Source organism: Cardiocondyla obscurior, linkage group LG01 (genome assembly GCF_019399895.1).
Source record: "Cardiocondyla obscurior isolate alpha-2009 linkage group LG01, Cobs3.1, whole genome shotgun sequence".
Lineage (NCBI taxonomy): Eukaryota > Metazoa > Arthropoda > Insecta > Hymenoptera > Formicidae > Cardiocondyla > Cardiocondyla obscurior.
In genome coordinates, this window is record NC_091864.1 from 3,814,387 (window position 1) to 3,835,628 (window position 21,242).

The window sequence follows — 21,242 nt, forward strand, 5'->3', positions numbered from 1 at the left end:
ATTTTATCCAAATGTTTGCAGCGATTTATAAATAACCTCTTAAAAAAAAAAAAAAAAAAAAAACGGAATGTTGCTCATCGATATCGAAACAGCCAGATTCTTTACATGCCGCAACGTGACTCATACAGTGGTTTTCATCATCGTTGCTGTAGACGTATTAGAAATATAATTTATAAGCGATTACATGTTACAATAATCGCAGGTTTCAGACGTTGCGAGAGATAAAATTTTGCAATATACAATTGTGCGGTAAGGAGTGTGAAAAAAAAAAACCTTTTGTCTGTGCCAGCTACGATATCGGTTGCCGGCTATGAATTCGTTGCAAAGTGGAACGAAAACGAAAGATTCAATAAGAATGTTGTGCCCAGTGAAAGCTGTACACAGCGGTTAAACCTGTGCTGAAATTGCCCGAGTTTCCACTTACGTTCACTCGACTTCCTGGGATAATCAATGCCAGTGTTGAATTTCAACAATTTAAAAGTTAAAAAGGGGAACAACGATAGAATTAAAAAATATCTTTTTAACTTGAAACATAAAATATAATATTATAAATATTATAAACTGGGTCAAGTAAATTTTTAATTTTTTTTTTTTTTTTTTTTTTTTACACAAGTTTTTTTTCAACTCTTAATTTCTATACATCTACCTATGTAATCAAGACGTCAATCGTTATTTTATTAAATTGTTAGCTCGACAATTATTTCCGAAAATGACACGTCAAAAGCGGCGAGGGTAATAATGATGTAGAATTCGCTGTGCCATCTGGTATGCGTGACAAATAATTTTATTGTCTCCTTTCTCATATATGAGGACGTCGAGAGCAGCTCATCAATCAGTCGATTAGTGACTTAGCTGATCCAAGTTCATTGATTAAACGTTTTTCCAATCATAATCGTTAAACTACGGTAAGATAAGTTACGCTATTATAATATATTGTGTGTTATTTGTTTTATTGAATCATGCCATGGGTGTTTCCTTACGATCAGACTTTCTTATTCGAATTGTAGAAATACCGGTGTGATTCGCATTTAAATGCAATCGGCAGATAAAAGATCAGCGTGCTGGATACGCGAAGAAGAGTGGGAGAATGAGATAGCTCAACCAGAGAGTTGGGCTCTCTGAGCTCAACAAAGTGCGAGCGATCAAAGTGACGGTAGAACGAGAGAAGACTCGACACGCAACCTGTGCACATTCCGTCAGTTCTGGACGGATACAAATGCCGATTGTAGAAGAGGCAACCTTTGACCCCTTATAAAAAGCAGCAACCCGAGGAACGAAATCGTCCACTTCCACTTCTGCTCATCCGTGAGTCTTGTACAAAAAAAATCACGATGCCGTTCGACACAGTTCGAGGGATTTAATTCGGTGCTGGGATTCGAGGCGGTGAGTTTTAAATCTGTTTAAATTTTTAATTAATTGTTTTTCTTTTAATTTTGGAGATTGATTTGTTCTTTGACAGAATTTTTATATTGATTCTTAAATTAATTTTAGAATTTGCCTGCAACTTTGAAGAAAAACGGTCGAAACTTGATGCTTTGTGAAACAAGACTCGACGCTTTCATGTACCAAAAGTGTGGTATGTCGATTCACGTCGACATTGCGGCGGTATAAAGGATACATACAAGGTTTCTGAATCGACGTGACCGGCGCGGGCGTTTTGTCGCGTCGCGTTCGCGTTTTCGGAACGACAATTTCGCGACGGCAGAATGAAGATCAATCTTTTCGTCACGTGCGTCACGGTGAGTTTTTCTCGGTCGGTGGCTTTTTTTTTATGGTCACCTGTGTTGCATACCTTCATCACGTCGTCATTATCTCATTTAAACGTCACGGCATGTCACGAAACTTAAATTACAGAAATACAAAAAATGTCAAGCAATCGAGAAATCTTCAAATGGCTCTTATCATTGCTATTTCTTTTTATTAAAGCACTTGAAATTTGTTAACTGTACATACATTTGTATAGATGTGACAATTTTATTTCATTATCTCCAACGGATCGTCGGTCTTTTTTTTTTTTTTTTTTTTTTTTTTCGACTTTCAATAATGTGCTTGATGAATTTGGTGATAATTTCGTTGCGTTTATTATGCGCTTAGGAATTGGCGAGTTTACAATAAGAGACTGTTATTTGTCGAAGCTATTGGCATTTGTCACACAGGAATTACTCGGCCGACGAACCGAGAATTTCTCAGAAACCGCCGGGGAGAACGCTTGGGTGACGAGACTGACAAGGAAGCAAGATCAAACGCGGCTTCCTTTCTTTTTAAATATATAAAGGTTTCTCGAATTCACAAACTACTTACCCGTTTCGCAATTGAAAAAAAGTTTTGCATCGTAAAAGTTGTTGAAAATTCTATTTGCTTGTCTCGAGTTTCAATAAAATATGAACCTAACTTGATTATTTTTAGAATATAAACCACTTTCTTGATTGCTAAAATTATTGTAAACGCAGATTATGAGACCGTTTGTCAAAACTTTACGTGACATTGCCTTCACGTTACATTGCGTTCGCCAAATGCACGTGTATTGAAAATCATATTACGTACGCTCTTCTAAACCACAAATATTGTATATGTAGAACAATGATATATTAAGTAAACGTTTTGCTAACGCGTGATTTATCAACAGATTCTGGCAGTAATATTGATTACGTCAACACGTGAAATAAATGTCTCGACGGAAAACGTGACGACGCCCGAGAAGAAGAGCGATTACGCCCACGTTTTGGAGCTCTCGTTATTGTTTTACGAAGCACAGCGTTCTGGTAAGCTGCCGAAAAACAACAGGATTCCATGGCGAGGAGATTCCGCATTGCACGACTGCGGCTCGAACGGCGAGGATTTAACCGGGGGATACTACGATGGTAGGAAATCAATTGCGGTTTACATTTTTTTATTTGACAATTTGCAAAAGTGATTATTTTTATTCCATTCAGCTGGGGACTTTGTCAAATTCGGTTTCACGATGGCTTTCTCGACGACCCTCTTAGCCTGGGGAACAGTCAACTGGCCGGAGGCTTACGACATCGCCGGTCAACTCGACCAAGTTCGTAGAGCCATCAAATGGTCGACCGATTACTTTATCAAGTGTCACGTAAGCGAGAACGTGCTGTACGGCCAGGTTGGCGATTTTCCCGTCGATCACATGTTTTGGGGAAGACCTGAGGAGCTAAACACCACTAGACCAACTTATAAGATTGACGCGCAGCATCCTGGTAATATCTCTTTTTTTTTTTTTTTTTTAATAAATAAAATAAATTTGATAAATAACGTTATTACATTTACACTCTTGTGATACTTATTCTATATACTTATATTATTAGGCTCCGATCTCGCCGGCGAAACAGCCGCCGCCCTCGCGGCTTCGAGCATAGTCTTCTGCAACGTTGATCCCGAGTACAGCGCCAAGTGTCTAGAACACGCCAAGGATTTGTACAAATTCGCCGACGCTTATCGCGGTCTTTATCACGAGGCGATACGCGGCGCTGAGCGATATTACGAAAGCACGGATTACGGCGATGAGTTGGCGTGGGCCGCGATCTGGCTTTTCAAGGCGACCGAGGACCCCAAGTACTTTGACGACGCGGTACATCACTATCAGCACTTTCATCTCAAGGAACGACCGAATGCATTCTTCTACAATAAAAAAGTCGCTGGTATACAGGTGTGATTATTATTGATTGATTATTATATTATATAGATATTATCTTACTGGGGTAATTATTTTTATTTAAGAGTTGATTTTCAATAAACATTTGAGGAAGGAAAATGAATTATGTTACGCTTCGTTTAATCGTTAAATTTTTTCCAACGATAAAAAGGATTATGAATATATTTCGTTAAACCGCGATATTCTCTGACATTGTTTTGTATTATAGGTGCTGTTGGCTGAGTTGACTCAACAGTCCGAGTATCAGAATGCCACCCGCGCGTTTTGTGAGTTTTCAGTACGGCAACAGAAACGCACCCCAAAGGGCCTTATATTTATCGACAAGTCTGGCACACTATCTCACGCTGCTAACGTGGCCTTTATCTGCCTGGTGGCTGCAGACTCCTTGGAAATAGATGAATATCGCCAATTCGCTAAAGGACAAATTAACTATATGCTGGGTGAATCAGGTTATTAGACTTTAGTTTAGTTTAGTTGAAACTTGAGTTAGAAACATTTAAAACATTAATCCAAATTAATTACTGCAATATTTGTCACGTTACTGAATCTGCGCATTTTTCAGGAAGGAGTTACGTAGTTGGGTACGGTAAAAATTCACCGAAACAGCCGCATCATGCCGCGTCTTCTTGCCCCAACAGACCGGCGCCATGCGGATGGCAGGAATTTAACAGAAATGCATCGAATCCGCAGATTCTCTACGGTGCTTTAGTTTCCGGTCCAGACGAGGTGGACTCATTTAAAGACTGCCGAGAAGAATATGTTTATACGGAGGTCTCGTTAGACTACAACGCTGGTTTTACTAGTGCGCTCGCTGGATTGTTGCAACTGCAATTGAAAAATCCAGTGAGAGACTATCGAAAAAAAATTAACTTTTAGTTTTAATTCAAGCGTAGACGAATTTCCAAGTAAAAATAAGGCTGTCGCTCGTTAATTCTTTACAGAATAAATAATACAATAATATTTTTTAATATCAAAAATTACGTATTGATGCAAACGTAACGCAACGACACTTCTGTGTAAATAAAGCATTATTTTGTCTTAAAATCATACGTAAAACTTAATTTATTCGTAGTTGGACTGCAACAATGAGTTTTAGTACGCGTAGACGTGTACGAATTAAGAGACAAGTTCTTGCGAAGTAAGAATATCAATAATTTTGCGAAAGAATCACAACATCGTATCGAGAACTTACGCTTTGTAAGCGCCTGAATTTTAAGAATAAAATTAATAAAATCAAAGCAGGACTCAGGTATCTTTTAAATATTGTAATATTTCTGCTTTGATCTGTACAGCGCTCGCAATAGCGTTCAACGAGACGTAACGTTGACGACAACTCCACTATTGACAATACACTTTTCCATGTAGTGTCTCTCGTTACAATCGTGCTTACATTACACGCTATTACGTCTATAGTCGTGTCAATCCAGGTGTACTGTGCAATTGAAGTAAGCGAGCGAGTGTTATCGTCATGCTGCACAAGTACGTTTTGATCTACAACTTAACGTGCCTCGTTATCTTTTCGCTTTCCGAAATACTTTTCGCGAATGGTAAGTCTGACTTGAAGAAAAAATTTTACTTTCTTTTCCCTCCCTGAAAAATTATGATAACTCGCAACAGGGGAATCGGAAAGCGATTATTTGAAAGGTTGCGCTTCTCTGCGTTGCACGAACGGCAGCCAATGTGTAAAGCGAAGATTTTGGTGCAAGAATCCACCTTGCCCTGGCATGTTGTATTGCTCTAAATCCAGAAGAGGTAAAGTTAACCCAAGAATTTTGTGCTTTAACGTTTAGTTTTTTTTTTTTTTTTTTTTTTTTTTGCATTTTTCCATATTTTTAAAATTGTACAAGCTATATTTAAGCAAATATACTTAGATGGTTTACTTATTTTTAGAATCTTTGAAGGGACCACTAAATTGCGAGACCGTTCGTTGCAGCAAAGGATACAGATGCATCATTAAAGTGAAAGGATGCCACTGGGATGGAAGTAGTTAACATTTATTACCGAATTAATTATTTATATTTTAGAAATGCAGGGAAAATATATTGATTTTTTAAATTTTCTCAGAGTGCAACCAACAATTAGCGCGCTGTGTATCAGAGGAAGGATACTACGAGGGAGCAGTTTCCTGTGTTGGCATCGAGTGTGCACCGGGAAAACGTTGCATCTTGCGAGAAACATATTGCGCTAATCCACCCTGTAAACTTATTAGAAGTTGCAAAAGTGCGAAAGGTTACATCAGGCAAAATATTAACTAATTTAATTAATTCTTTTTTAATATTTTTACATCTTTTTCACAAATATTAAATTACGTAACGTAAATTAATTATTTGCAGATGTGCAAATTTCACTCGACAAATGCAAAAGTTTAAACTGCACCTCGGAATACGAGTGTTTCTTACGAAATCCAGAAAATAATTGTCTTAATTCGTGGTGTACGCATACGCCTGATTGTACGCTTAGCGCTGGTCTGTTTGCGATTATAAAAAAAAAAAAAAAAAAAAAAAAAACCGTATAGATGAGAATATTGTGTTTAATATTATTATTTAATTTTACAGAAGATAAACTAATGAGCAAGTATTGCTACGGGTGGATCTGTCCGCGAACGCAAAAATGCGTGGGACGAATTGTGAACTCGTGCAAGGGTTTTAACTGTACTATCGAACGATCGTGTCGCGCATCTTCAATTTTTTCTGTCAAACGTAACATAGACGACAAAGTAATCCTCATCTTTTAATTCTCATCTCTTATTCCCAAGTTTTATTTGTATGAATTCTAAACTTTTTTTATTTCGAGAGCTCAACTTCTTTGACGACTTTGCTCGCTAAAGGAAAAACTGAGGCAACTACATCGCGTGACACCAAGAGATTAGTAGCGTCAAGGAAAACCTACACAGCGACAGACAACGTATTGTCCCTTCCCACGATGTTAGAGAAGATAAATTTTTTCAGGCAAAGTTATCCGATTTCGATAAAAAACGATTCTTATCATGCATCGGAGATGAAAGATGAAAACGGATGGAGATACTACGCGCCACAAGAACCATATAAAATTTTATTGCCGCCGTACGAGCCGGTGATCCTCGTCGAGAGTATGAAAAGACGAGAGAAATTTCTACCATTCTTCACTGGTGCTTTCAGTCATCTCTTCGACAAAGCTGTATCTTCACCAAAAATGATGACACCTACAAGTATCTACGTTAGCTTCATTAAATCCTACTTTCGAAATAATGAGTTGTATTAATGTTCGATATATTGCTATAAAACTCTTTAGAAATAAATTTGTAATAAAAATAATTTTAAATTTATTTAAAAGAAATAATATAAATAATTAAAAAGACAATTTACTCTAATAATTTGTACATAAAGTTTCAAATATTGGAAATTTGAGATCAGATGGTATTTTAATAATTTCAAACGATGAGATTATTAATTATATAAATACTTGAACAATTGCAGAGATAGAAAACAAGGAGATAAACCATTCTTATGACTTATCCGACAATCATGCGAATTCCTCAGCAACGAAAAAGATCAATACTGCGCCGTCAAGCGTACGCGACAAAGAGCTAGACAATTACTATAACGTAAGTGCACTTTAAAAGATTTCAAACGTTTATCGTACTCTTTAATCTACAGAATCTGTCTCGCGCAGCGGGACCATCGCATCTTATTATTAATTAACGCGAGCTTTCGATTTGGCGACAGCTCAGAGATTTAAAAATCTCAATAACAAAAGTGTTTTCACAGTTTTACGGTTGATACAACAAGTATTTATTCAAAATTATATTCGATCCACACAGGATGAGTGGCGACCGTGGTATATAATTTACGACTATTTGGAACAGAATGAGCCGCAGTCGATTCGCAAACGAAGATTCAAATCAAGTATCGATGATGACGCAACAGATGATTTCTGTAAGAATCCAATGACATTTAATTCGGAATAATGACATATGTAAGAAGAAGAAAGAAAAAAAAATTTAATAGTGACCAGACGATTATACATATATAATTACATTATATTATATTACACGAAAAAAAATGTCAAAACTCCAATATACCAAAAAGACAAATTTAATTCTCAATAAAAGAAAAGAAATTACGTGTGTGCGCGCTTATATTATAATGTCTGACATCAATGAAAGATTATTAATGTTTGCAGATAAAAACGATACACCGATTTAAGTTGAAATGTCGACGCAAAGTCAAACTATGGGAGGCGAGAAGAGCCAGAATTTATAAAAGGCGATATACTATAGTCGGGTATGTAGCAATAAAAATCTTGCAACAACCAATTTACCTCAATCTCATCTCAATGAAATATTAAGTAATTACAGCATCCGAAACAATCAACTCCAACTAGTCCTACAAAAGGTCCTTTATAATACGATGTCTATTCAACACGTTAGAAATCTTCTCCGAGACAAATCTCTCGGACGTTTCATCGAGCGAGCGGCGGGGCAAGAGAATCAGGAATCTGCAAACGACATCTCAACGTTATCTCGTTTCTTGATGACTTGTGAAACCGGTTCCAAATTTCGATTCCACCGTGATACTCCAATCACGTTTCCTTTCAGGCAATTACTTGGCTGCCGGAGCCGGGCGAATGTTACCAATTATGCTCTCCTACGAGGCATCGCCTCATTACATCCGTAACAATAATATGAGAAACAACGACCGAGTGGTGTACGACGAATATTCCAGTCACGAAAACTATGACAACATCACGCGGGATCGTGATGAGAAACGGTACCGTTTCTAATCGAGTGCAAAATTTATGGGCGCTTTTTATTACCTTCTCTCTCTATCTCTTTGCCGTCGCCTTTCCTTTTCCTTTCCGTAGCGTGATTTTAGACACGAAATCGTTGGTTTGTAAATGCTTCCGCGATTGTTAGCCCGGGGGGTAAGGTAAAGTAAGCAAACATACAATGGCAGTGAGAAATCGCAGCATTTCGCGCACTTTGGAGAACGGTGTCAGCCTGGGTGTCCGCGGAAAGTAAATTTTTTTTTTTTTCTCCTTCACGAATATCATTTTTCTTCGCATTTGAATCGTATTAGATATGTTAACTGAGAATATCAACTCGTCTCAACGCTTAATCTATTCTCTATTTTCTGCGGATTTTATTCGTAGAATTTCCTTGCAGCAGAGTATCGTATAAAAGACATTAAATAAAATAATTATCTGATTCGACTCTTAGTGATTACTAGGATTACTTATTCTCTAATTAATAACGCTTCAAGTTAAACGGTTCGTAATATAGGCGCCAAGTTTATCGCGCCACATAATTGTTTTGTCATTAAGAGATTTTGAGTTTTGAGAAGTGTCCGTAATAATTATATTTGATAATTATATAGTGCTTATCGGCGTTTATCCGCCGTTAGTCGCGAAATGTCCGATCGCGGGCATGTAAATTCCCGAAACTGCTTCTGCAAGTCCTACAAAGCAGAAGAGAGAAGGAAGGAAAGTGGTGGAGGTTGTCGAATATTAACACGGTGATGGGGAATGGTACCGATCTAGTCGGCCGTTGATCGTGGTACCGCGAACTACGTTACTCACTCCTCTCTCTCTCTCGTGCGTCTTTACCGCCGCACCGCACCGCACCGCGCCGTGCTGTGCTGTGCTGTGCTGTGCTGTGCTGTGCGGGCTGTCCCAGTTGAGTTAATTATCTTTCAAAGGATACGGGGTGGCCATCCTTGAAAGGTAAGTAATTTCCATTATTTTGATACTTGATAAAAAACCACGAAATCTGAAAAACGTCATAATTGTGATACACCGAAAAAAAGAGAGGCTATATATATATATATATATATATATATATATGTATGTATATAGCAATAATCATCCAACCTTGGTTAATGCTATCCATAATCTGTAACATTATCCAAGGCTGGATAATTATTACCAAATATAGCTCCTCTTTTTTTTCAGTGTAGAATAATCTCTGCATTTCTTTATTCGTTACAATGAAGAATTAAGTAAGTGGTTGTCAGCTCCCATATACAATTGATAACTTGCAATTTGTAAAACATTATTTATTATTGGCAAATTTATTTCAATCATTTACTCTTTAATTTAATAATTTAATAAAATAAAATATTCCACAAATTGTGATAAATTCTTTTGCGTAATATTCATTGAAAAGTCTAACGGCTGTATAATTATTTCCATGATATACACGCGATACATGAGAAATATGAATATTTCTGTTTAGCGAATTAATTGATAAACATCTACAAGCTAAAGAAAAGAAAGAAAAAGAAGAAATTGTACGTAGTCTTATAAAAATGCGTGCTTCTATAACACTGATAAGTCACGCTCGTATTTACATTTACTGGCGGGAGATTGAGTGAAAGGCATATTCGAGCCTCGTCTTCTTGTTACTAACGTGCATTACACGGTTGACGCGATTCTGTCACAAGAAATTGCGTATTCTGCATAGCACCGATATAATTACCAATATTGAATAATTGCGAGAATAAATTAATTTGCTATAATCATATATCTTCTTCGCAGGGAGTCTGACCGATCTCTATCTTTCCCTTGAAACGTCACAGTCTCATTATATCGATATACACGTGGGGTCTTCTTCTCAAGGGTGCGTAATTAAGTTTCTCAAGTTTATCAGAAGAACATGATATCCACTTGAACATCCTTGAGAAACATTAGCATGTTTAAAGATCATATAATTATGTAAATAAGATGCGTGTAATCTAACTTGACGTGACAATTCGTCTTCATTTTAACATTATTATAATAGCATTCTGGTTTCCTCAAGGTTTATATAATTATACGTATGTATTATATGTATAAAAAGTTGTTAATGATCTGTCGAAATTTGCGGCAATTTATCTAATGAAATTATAAGAAGCTCGCAATTGACGAAAATTACAAAGAACGTAGACATAATTGTCCCAATACCTGTCTTATTATAATACCCGTTATTTTCAATACCCTTTTTAATGAACGCAATTGCGTTAGGCTCCTTTCATTAAAAAGCAATTAGGTAGATATCTATCCGGTTGTATGCACAAAGAAGAAATTAATCATATTGATCCACGGTGAAATTCGTCATTGACAAATATCCCAGAATATTATCATTTAAAATTGGAAATTAAAATTATCCAAAAGAGTCTCGGAGAGCGTCTTATGCGTAACAACATATTGCGTAATCGAATCGCTCCCACATCAAAGACATCCGTCGTCTCGTTATATCTATATACGTATAATCCTACAATATGTGAAACAGATGAAATTGGCATGGAAAATCACGCCAGGAAATATGTAACGTAGCATGCAATATCTACGTTTTCACCCTCGAGAATCGAGAAGCGTACCAATAATAATAATAATAATTTGCGGGAAACGATATAGTTTGCATTGCTGATTACGTTGCTAACGCCGACGTTGAACATTTTTGCACGCACGTTGGTACTCACGCGCGCACAATGAACAAATTGCGTAAATTGAAAATAGCCTTTTCTTTATTGAGATTTTCCATTTTGAACAACAAGTGCCAGATCGGCTAGATAGCAGCAGGGCCAGATTAAATGACGCGAGTTGATCAGGATTTTACGGAACGATATTATCATCATCTTCGGTGGAGTATACGAATAAAATGAGCTTCTTAGTTTAATCGAGCTTTGTTTATCGTTGCCTGTGCAGCAAGCACATTATGATACTTTACCACGTAATCGCAGGAGCCTGCAGCTATACGTCTCTCGAGCGTGTACGTACGCTCCTTCGCAAAGCCTCAACACCGTTACGTTCACTGACCGAGAACCGCGCACTGTCTCGCCGTCGATTACGAAAGTCATGCTATTTTGCAGCTTCTCCTTCTGTTTCCTTACCGCCTTTCCTCACGACGTTGTGTCACACGTACATCCGTACATGTATGCGTGTGTCGAATTTATCGTCAGTTTCGTTGATAAAGACTTGACTCATCAAAGACATCCGTCGTTTGTCGAAATCTATCGAATCTGCGAGGTGCATCAATAATTGTTGCAACAATCTATTAGTTTATTGATTTGAAAACTCCAACTCTATTTTTCTTGATAAATATCAAAGTCTGAGAATTTCGAAAAACTGCGTGAGAGACAAAACAACCCCCCGCGCGTATCTTTAAAACGAAATCTAATAAAGAGAATCTCAGAGTTTAGTATGTATTATCAAACCTTGACATTTAATTTAAACCTTTCCTCTTCGAAGAAGAGAAGACGCGCGGCAGCGTCTGAATTCCGCAGCAGCCTTTTTCCGCATGCTTCGTTTCTTCGTACGAAAAATTTGACGATGCCTCGTACGCGCAATGTATTCTTCTTACATACCTACAATCGTCCCGCGGTAGATATTCAGCACGTTACGCCTCACGCGATTATGTATCCGACTGTGAGAAACGTCGGAAGAGGAAACACGCTCGCGGTGTAAAAAGAAAAGAAAAGAAAAGAAATATAGAAGCCTGGCGCGTTAAGATCGAGGCGCAGACGTTGCATAGAAAGCACGTGCGTCGCAGATAGAGGATGCCGCCTCCTTCTCGCGTGCGTTCGCTCTCGATCGTCGATAGAGCTGAATGAATTTGCACGGCTGGGCACATTCTATTACGCTTGTTACGGTGGCTTGTGACGATGACGGCGACGTCGGTATGCGCACTCTCACTCTCGTTCGGGCTTTTGTTTTCCACGGAGCCTGGAGCTCTCCGCTTCATGGTCCGCCGGCGATGCTCTGGATCGAAAATAAACGCGCTCTCGGTGTCGTTTCACCGGTGCATGACCGTCTCGGCTCCTTTGGTGAATGAAAATATCATTTTCACAGAGATCGCCTCCTATCAAGTGGCTAATTAAAAAAAAGATAAGGGAACCCCGGTTGTCGCAAAGAGAAACTATTATTTAAAAACGCGCAATTACGTTTTATTAGTATAGGTGACGGATAAAAAAAAAAAAAAAACTAATAACAATTACCGTTAGCTTCGTGCATCGCAGTATAAGATTGACAAGATAGGTATACGATTGTCGCATAATTAACGTAATCATTGGTAATACGCGTAAATTAAACGACCACGCACCTTTGCGGTCAGTCGATTGTTAATCAGCTCGGAGATGCGTTCTCAAATAAAATATCTTCACCTTGGAATTAACGCGCAACGATTTGATCAAGTCCTTTCTCCGTTGATTTGCCGCTCGTATAAAAGGACGTTTTACATGAGCAGGTTCGATTTCGATTAGATCCGCCTTGAGTAAATCGTTGTTTTACGGTGAGCCTTTCGACGCGACCGATCCACCGAGCGTTACTCGCGAGATAAAACGATACCGTTTACTGTTTTCTGTTCTAGATGAGTTGCAATTGTCCGTTGACCACGTCCGCAGGACCTACTTTGGCCTCGACATGTGGCGGCTCGTCCTTCATGCTCTTCATGGGCCTGCTCGAAGTCTTTTTGCGCAGCCAGTGCGACCTCGAAGACCCGTGCAATCGTCCTGCACCACCGAGCAACGTCAACACAAGGTAAATCTCGTAGTTTTCAGCGTTGCTGAAAACTATTTTTACGTACTAGACGCCGGTAAAGGAAGACTCTCGGAGAGTCATGAATATTCGCTGGACCATTTCTTCTCTTCTCTTCTCTTCTCGTCGTCGCTATCAACGATCAACGATCAACGACGACTGATGTCAGACGTAAACTTAAGAAACTAAGCAGAAGCGGAAGTTCTTCCGTTTCCGTATCGCTCGATCGTCAGACCGAGGAGGTCGCGCTCTTTTTTTTTTGTATTCTTTTTTCCCCGTGTGGGATCCTCTTGGCACTTATCGACGAGAGAGATTTCTTCCGCGAGAAGGACAAGCGCATCGGCATCATTCCGCGTTCCGCGACGAATCTTAAATACAGTCTCCGCGTACGATCGCGGGCACACGTTACTCACGTAATACCACCGCAGGTGTACCGTTTTACTACCGGCGCTCTTTTCTTACTTCTCTTTCTCGGAAAGAAACACGAGCATCATCCAGACACGTATTCTTTATCCGCGAAATCGTTGTGTACGCGCGTACGTAATACCGCGGGCTATTGTTCCGATACATCTCTTGGTTACGTCACATCTAGTCGCTTCATCGACGCGCACTCGCGTTGCACGCACCGACGCGAAGGAAGCGGAGAGCTCTTACGAAGGAAAGAGGCTACGAAAACGCAATAAAAAAAAAAAAAAAAAAAAAATTATATAAAAAGAGCGCGAGTATCTCTCGTGTGTCCTTATTCCCGGATATATTTTTTATCGCGTACGAGCTGTAACATTGCGCGATATAATTCTCAAGTGTAACAAATTAAAAGGAAACTTTCTGTTAAGCGATACACTTTGTCGTTCCGTCTGTCTTATCTACGCGCGAAGGACGCAAAATGATCTGTGAAAATCGCGACCGTCAATGAGAAAAAAGAAGAAAAAAAGCCAATTATGCCGCGAGGTTCATTACGTGTCATACGGAAACCCGTTTGCGAAGAGGAAAACAGGTTTGACAGCGTGCTCGTGCGTATTTCGACTTGTCTTTATGCGCCACCGATAATTAGACAGGTCTGACTCACTTGGTATATTTATCCCACTTAAATTTACATAAATATAAAAGACCAATGTCTCGTTCACCGATGGTTTTCTAACGCTACATCTTGACAGCGTGATAGCGACGTTTAATTGACGCGAGGAGTTTATTATATTAGGAGAGATCAAGTTTTATGCATCATACGTTTAAAATAAAAAAAAAGCAACTTTCTGGTCAAGCGCAACCGTTATCGAAAAAAATATCAATAAAAAATTATTTCAATCTTTAACCCTTTACAATTTAAAAACCGCATAATCATTGGGTTTTACGGAGACATTGATTACAAAGAGTTCTCAAAGCTGAGAGGAAGGACAGATCATTAGGGAAACTATAAATCACACAGTGCACAGTTCTATTAAGTATCGCGCATAAAAGTGTGTCATTGTTCCCCCTTAGTTAGGTATATACGGATATACAGATACGATACGCCGTGGCATTCAGCCGATTGTGAGAGCATATATTATAGTATAACGCGGACACTTGCGATCGTCTCGAGCAACCTTCTGAGAAACCCACCTTTCGCCTGACGCCGACAAACGTAGCTACGAAGGAAAGGGAGGGTGCACCGACCCCAATACGGGGGGACTTGGTGGGACGCAAAATTCATCGAATTTGCTTACGTGATGACGTAACGATCATTAGCTTACCAAATAAATTAAGAATCGAACTTAATACCTACATTAATTAAACGTCAGAACGCGGCTTATTAAATTGTTAATTATACATGCTGATAATTATTGATTTAATTACTTCATTAAAGAGAGAAGACGGCTCGACGCGAGAGAGAAATCATTCGTGGCAGCCAGACACACATTTAAATTTTCATATTTTCTTTCCGTAATAATAACGACTGTCTTTCTAACCTGGTTTAGAATACGTAAAAGGTAAAGAGATCACTTAATAACACAGTTCCACTAATTAACGTTCCTTTCGTAAACGAACATGCGTCGTTAATCGTCGGGAATCTTCTGCGCCGCGACAGTTTTACTTTCGAAATGTATAATCTTCAAGTCTGAAGTGAAAAACTGAAATTTGGGTTGGAAAAAATCAATGCGCGCGAAATACTTGAATTTTTTTTTTTTTTTGTCGCCTTTTACCCATCGTAAGATCGATAATTGAACGCAATGATTAAATGTACAAGAACAAAACCGAGCATGCAATATGCCATGCATGTATAGAGAACCGAATGAAACATCGTCTATTCTATTCTATTCTATTTTTAAATATATAAATGCAATATTAAATAATCATTAATAATAATAATTATTATTATTATTCTCTTACCTCTTTCTCCTTTTCTTATATTTTTTCATCTTTAGGTATGATTTCGTAGTCATTGGTGGCGGTAGCGCTGGGGCGACCGTCGCTGCCAGATTGTCGGAGGAGCCAAGATTTTCCGTCCTGCTGTTGGAAGCTGGTCTGGACGAGCCAACAGGCACCCAAATACCCTCGTTCTTCTTCAATTTCATCGGGAGCGATATCGATTGGCAATATACTACCGAGAGCGAAGATGAAGCTTGCCTGAACAAGGAGCATAGAAAATGTTACTGGCCTAGAGGAAAAGTATGTCGAATAGAGAGTTTGCATGATTTTTAAAAACCATTAATTTAAATAGATTATATATACATATGTATATATATATATATATATATAATTTCTTTTTTTTTTTTTTAACACATCTTTTTAATCATCAAATTTAAAAAATGTAGGATTTTTTAAATGCAAACTTCATATTAAACGTGAGAAAAAAAAAGAAAAGAAAAACTATTAATCCCAATTCTTTTAAATTATATCTCGATTAAAGTTTATTTAATTTTGTTGAAAATTTTTAATATTCTACGTAATTGCAGAAATATATTATTAATAATTTTTTTTTTTTTAATAAATGTACTAAATTCAATATACATGCTAAATGTAAATTACTCTTTGTTAGAAATACTGATTTTGGGGAGACATTGGTTTAAACAATTTAAAGCTACAGGGTGAAAACTAGATAAAACATATATTCGTAGGTTCTGGGCGGTACAAGCGTTATGAACGGAATGACTTATATGAGAGGATCGCGGAAGGATTACGACGACTGGGCCAGAATAGGCAATATCGGATGGTCCTATCGCGACGTCCTTCCATATTTTATACGTAGCGAGGATAATCAGCAAGTAAACAACATGGATTACGGATATCACGGAATAGGCGGACCACTCACGGTTATGCAATTTCCTTATCATCCGCCGTTGAGCTTCGCGCTCCTGGAGGCCGGAAAGGAACTAGGTGTGTAATCGCTCGAGCAATCAAATAACTTTTACTTCTACGTTTAAATTTATAGGATTAACTAACAAGATTAAGTTGGAAATTACTTTTGTTTCATTCTTTTTCGTAATAATACTTTTATCAGGATACGACACAGTTGATCTGAACGGGCGAACACACACCGGCTTCGCCATAGCGCAGACTACCTCCAGAAATGGCTCGCGGCTCTCTACAGCGCGCGCCTTCCTGCGTCCCGCTCGGAATCGTCCGAATCTTCATATAATGCTCAACTCGACAGCGACGAGGATCATGTTCGACGAGAATAACAGAGCGGTCGGCGTCGAGTTCGTTCACGATGGAATGATGAAACACGTGTCAGTGGCGAAAGAGGTGGTCGTGAGCGGAGGTAATTCCAGTTGAGATAACGAACCCGACATATCGTCGGTTAGTATTCGCGTGTAATTTAAACCGTCGCGAATCAGGCAAGTCTCTACGAACCTCTCCTACGAGTAGCACTCGAGTAGACAGTAGGTTTTATCTCGTCTCTACAGCGAAGTAAGCTGCTCAAGAGCAGCAGCTACATTTCTATGCACTTCGAGGATGTCGCGCATTTAGAAATCTGTGTTTAGAAACATCGTTCTTCGAATACACGCACACGCACACGCACAGTCTTAATTACTCATCCTTCCGCAAATTCTCTCTCGAGGAATAGTAATCGATTTCTCTCAAACAATTGCGCATTCTTGCGACATTCTTAGGGCTTTCACTAGGCACACATTGCAGTTGCATTACAACGGTAAAAGAAGAATAAATCCCTCATCTTTAGCAACTTTCCGATGGATAGTGAAAAAAAAAAAAAAAAAAATCCTTGTTGGATAAAAGAACAATGTTTCTGTCTTACAACTTACACAAATTTACTTCCGTATCGTCCGGTTAGGTTATTTTTCGTCCATCCTTTTTTTTCTCTCGTGGTAGTAATCCAAATTATTCTGACGTGTTGTAGCACTTGACATCACTAGATTCTGTATTATTACCCTGCTCTGCTTTTCTTTTTTTTTTTTTTTTTTTTTTTTTAATAATCACAAACACTCACTCGAGAGACGAACGACGATTTTTAAGGATTAAAATTAAGAAGCGCGACGAACGATCATTTGTTGTATGTGTATATAAATTTGCACTCTTGATATACCCTCGATAGCGTTGCTTACGTAAAACGAGATCACGTTTTGTTTCTTCGATCGTCGGAATGAACGACGATAAAAATTTGCGCCAAGCAAATGCGAATGAAACAGGTCCCCGCGCACTTAATCTTCCACGGGTTGAGAATCTCAGGCCGCGACGAAAAAGACGGGCGAGGTGCAGATCTTACGGTCCCACAGTGGCGGTTGCCGGAACCCGCTGAACGTCGCTGAAGGAGATAGCGAGGTGGTAATGCTGGACGCGCGGTGCAATTCACGTCGGACGACGGTTCACCGACGACATAACCTTGCCGTTCCAAAGCACTTTTTCGAGGCACCAAACGACGAGTGAGATAGCTCAAGCGTGCAAAATATGATCGTTCGTCACTTACTTACTTACTTGCTTACTTTCCTATCCGCGGTCAAAAATACATACGCGCAACTGCGGAGCGATTAGCGACACATCTTCGCGCCCGAGACTCCGCGACCGGACTGAAGTAACCGTTTGAGATTTCGGCCGTTGGAGGAAAAGAGACAACCGCGTAAAAACGCTGTCCTTCTCGCACGGAGCTTTCGGAACGCCACAGCCACCTCAGTCGCCAAACTAGTCTGTTTATCGCGCTCGCTTGACACGAAGCAAGCCAAGCGATTATAAATTACTTTGTGTGCATTTAGGTGCCGTTAATTCGCCACAAATCCTCTTGAATAGCGGCATAGGACCTCGAGAAGAACTCAATGCAGCAGGTGTGTCAGTCATCCGCGATCTCCCGGGTGTCGGAAAAAATCTTCATAATCACGTCGCCTATGCCATGACTTTCACCATTAATGATACCGATACCACTCCTCTTAATTGGGCGACTGCAATGGAATACTTGCTCTTTAGGGACGGCCTGATGTCCGGCACAGGTAAGATATTCCAATTATTTATCTGAAAAATTATTAACCGTGTAGAGCAAAGTTTAAGAAATAATATGCATCTAAAATCATTTTGTTTGTAATATTAAAAGAAAAGAAAAGAAAAGAAATTATTAAAGTTTTTTAATAGATAAATAAAATATAAAACTCAACTCTCAGATGAGAATAACGTTAGTTTCGTAGCCCATCAGTATTTTTACTTAACAATCTAACGAGCATAAACTATCATTGGCTCATTATTACATTAGAACTCGAGACTTGAAATTGAAATTGAAATTGAGATTGAGATTGAGATTCCTGCTAGGGTTGCAATTTCATTGATCGGGTCATGTTTTAAACTACCGGTCCGCTTCTCCTTCCTGTTTACCATGTCCAAGGATGTTGCATCTCGGAACGTTAATTCGCGGGCTTCGTGCACGAGCAGTGAAAGTGTATTGTTGCACAATGGTCACGTTCGTCTGTCGGGTCTGTCGACCCGAGATTACGTGTCTTATCCAGATCGACGGATCTAATTACCGTCATTCGAATTGCGGGCCTACTTAAAGTTGGTTGTCGCCTCGCGCGATACTCGTGATATTCCTTTTACGATCTGTCAATGCCAACTATCTGATCCCCGTTGGGCTTTCTTATATATCTTTATATGTATACATCTTTTATTGACTATAATACGCTTGAATATTTTCCAGACATTATTATTTTATGACGGAAGAAGCAAGCTGAACAAAACCGAGGAGAAATATAATATGTATAATAACGAATGAACAAAACGAAAAAAAGAAAGATTAGTAACATCAAACGCTAAATCACTGATACATGAATGCACGTGTAAACGTACAGCCACACGTTCGGTATTTGCCAGAGTAAATTGCTCAGAAATTTATGTAGATAGTACTCCGGCCCGGCCCCGTCCCTTTCACAAGCTAATTCGATCATAACCCAGAGCACTTTTTAAGGTATCCAGCACGATCGGTAGCCTCGAGGTGTGCTGGTTAGGTTTTTAACGAGTATTACCTCCGGGACTAAGCCCAAACATGTTTAAAGCTCGCGTAGTTTACTTCTTCGTGCGTGGTAAAAATTACGTGTTACATTGTACTTGATAAAGCGCAGTTCTCTCGCTAAACGTATGTACAGCTCGCAAAATCGCTTCTTGACATCCATCGACCATACGTGGATCAGTTATGCGATTAAATTACATAAAAGTAATGGAAGCGGGCTGAACAAAGAGTATACTTACTATTGTAGAAACATTGGTTGCATCTTACTCGATTCGACGATTTCCTGGCGTTTTAAATTTCACACGATAAAGTTGATTAAACCGTAAATCATATTAAGATAGATAATTAATTATTGGCCCACTAATATTAAAAATTACATTTAAAATTTTAGTTTTATTGCAAAATCAAGTACACCCAGGATCGTGGACATTCCGTATATGTATGCATATTCTTAGTAACTTGAATTATTTTAGGAATATCCGAGGTAACAGCAATGATAAACACTAAATATGCGGATCCGAGGGAGGATCATCCCGACGTGCAGCTAATCTTTGGCGGCTACCTGGCTGATTGCGCGGAGACTGGTATGGTAGGCGAGAAGAAAGGTACGAACCGCAGCATCTATATTATCCCGACTATCCTGCATCCGAAGAGTCGCGGTTATCTGCGATTACGAAACAACGATCCTCTCTCAAAGCCGCTGATTTATCCCAAGTACTTGAGTCATCCCGACGACGTGGCCGCTCTTGTAGAAGCTGTCAAGTTCAGCATTCGATTATCGGAAACTCAGGCGCTCAAAAGGTATACAAACTTACTTGTAATCCTCAGCGATTTTCTCTTCTCGTAGATAAGAACAAAGAGCGTAAATTTTGTAAAACATTTCTTCAGGTATGGCTTCGAACTGGATCGAACTCCCGTAAAGAACTGCGAACATCTCAAGTTCGGTTGCGACGCCTACTGGGAGTGTGCGATTCGACATGATACCGCGCCCGAAAATCATCAAGCTGGATCTTGCAAAATGGGACCAGCAGACGATCCAATGGCCGTGGTTGATAATCAACTGCGAGTTAGAGGGGTACGAGGTGTAAGAGTAGCCGATACAAGTATTATGCCAAGTGTGACGTCAGGAAACACAAATGCACCGGCTATTATGATCGGTACGTGAATCTTGTTCGTTTCCTTTGTTCTTCTTTTTATATCTATATATGTTGCAGGTGAAAGAGCGGCAGACTTTATCAAGAAGACTTGGATCGGTTGACTTGAAATTATTAATTAAACGAATCAACATATTGATGCATTGTCATATTTTGCGCTAGATACCCTGTTTTTTTACACATAGAAAAATACCTGAAAAAAAAAAAAAAAAAAAAAAAAAAGAAAAAAGAAAAAAAGAAAAAGAATTTAAAAAACATATAGAACGTTTACGAAATTATATACATACGCGAAATGTACATTCATTTCTTCAATATTTTCAAGTATAACATTACAAAATAAGTATTACATTACATGTATGTAAAAATTAAGCGAAACTCACGTATGCGAGCGTATACATCGCAGGTGTATGCGCCCATACGATTCTTTTACGTGTTACTTTGAATCTCCCACCGTAGATAAAAAAAAAATATATATATACATAATTTTGTATAACATCAGTTTCTTTCTCTAATA

General features: G+C 38.8%; 3 protein-coding genes and 2 long non-coding RNA genes across 6 annotated transcripts; 3 read left to right on the forward strand and 2 right to left on the reverse strand.

Moving 5' to 3' along the window:
• The first annotated feature begins 62 nt into the window (after positions 1-62).
• LOC139112091 (endoglucanase E-4) lies at positions 63-4,842 on the forward strand. 2 transcript variants are annotated; one of them, XM_070672966.1, is made up of 7 exons: positions 63-905; positions 1,008-1,739; positions 2,627-2,861; positions 2,934-3,212; positions 3,321-3,661; positions 3,876-4,116; positions 4,230-4,842. In XM_070672966.1, exons 2-7 carry the CDS (start codon positions 1,707-1,709, stop codon positions 4,541-4,543), a joined length of 1,443 nt encoding a protein of 480 aa, XP_070529067.1. In that variant the 5' UTR covers positions 63-905; positions 1,008-1,706; the 3' UTR covers positions 4,544-4,842. The 2 variants fall into 2 exon arrangements, with proteins under 2 accessions (XP_070529067.1, XP_070529014.1); XM_070672913.1 differs by having other exon boundaries at positions 901-1,383; positions 1,492-1,739.
• Positions 2,874-18,401, reverse strand: LOC139112615 (uncharacterized). Its single transcript, XR_011547406.1, has 3 exons — positions 17,395-18,401; positions 15,521-15,757; positions 2,874-3,409 (listed from the first exon to the last, which is right to left on the reverse strand). It is a non-coding gene; the product is annotated as an uncharacterized lncRNA (long non-coding RNA).
• On the forward strand, positions 5,392-7,722 carry LOC139108182 (uncharacterized). Its single transcript, XM_070666277.1, has 8 exons — positions 5,392-5,419; positions 5,558-5,650; positions 5,732-5,887; positions 5,992-6,132; positions 6,223-6,389; positions 6,461-6,854; positions 7,123-7,250; positions 7,467-7,722. The coding sequence occupies exons 1-8, from the start codon at positions 5,392-5,394 to the stop codon at positions 7,611-7,613; spliced, it is 1,254 nt and encodes a 417-aa protein (XP_070522378.1). The 3' UTR covers positions 7,614-7,722.
• Positions 8,940-21,093, forward strand: LOC139111958 (glucose dehydrogenase [FAD, quinone]). The gene is made up of 9 exons (XM_070672677.1): positions 8,940-9,367; positions 12,990-13,159; positions 15,556-15,799; positions 16,249-16,507; positions 16,632-16,892; positions 18,340-18,570; positions 20,048-20,375; positions 20,463-20,731; positions 20,789-21,093. Exons 2-9 carry the CDS (start codon positions 12,990-12,992, stop codon positions 20,830-20,832), a joined length of 1,806 nt encoding a protein of 601 aa, XP_070528778.1. The 5' UTR covers positions 8,940-9,367; the 3' UTR covers positions 20,833-21,093.
• LOC139112661 (uncharacterized) lies at positions 19,948-20,529 on the reverse strand. The gene is made up of 2 exons (XR_011547411.1): positions 20,390-20,529; positions 19,948-20,329 (listed from the first exon to the last, which is right to left on the reverse strand). It is a non-coding gene; the product is annotated as an uncharacterized lncRNA (long non-coding RNA).
• Positions 21,094-21,242: the final 149 nt, after the last annotated feature.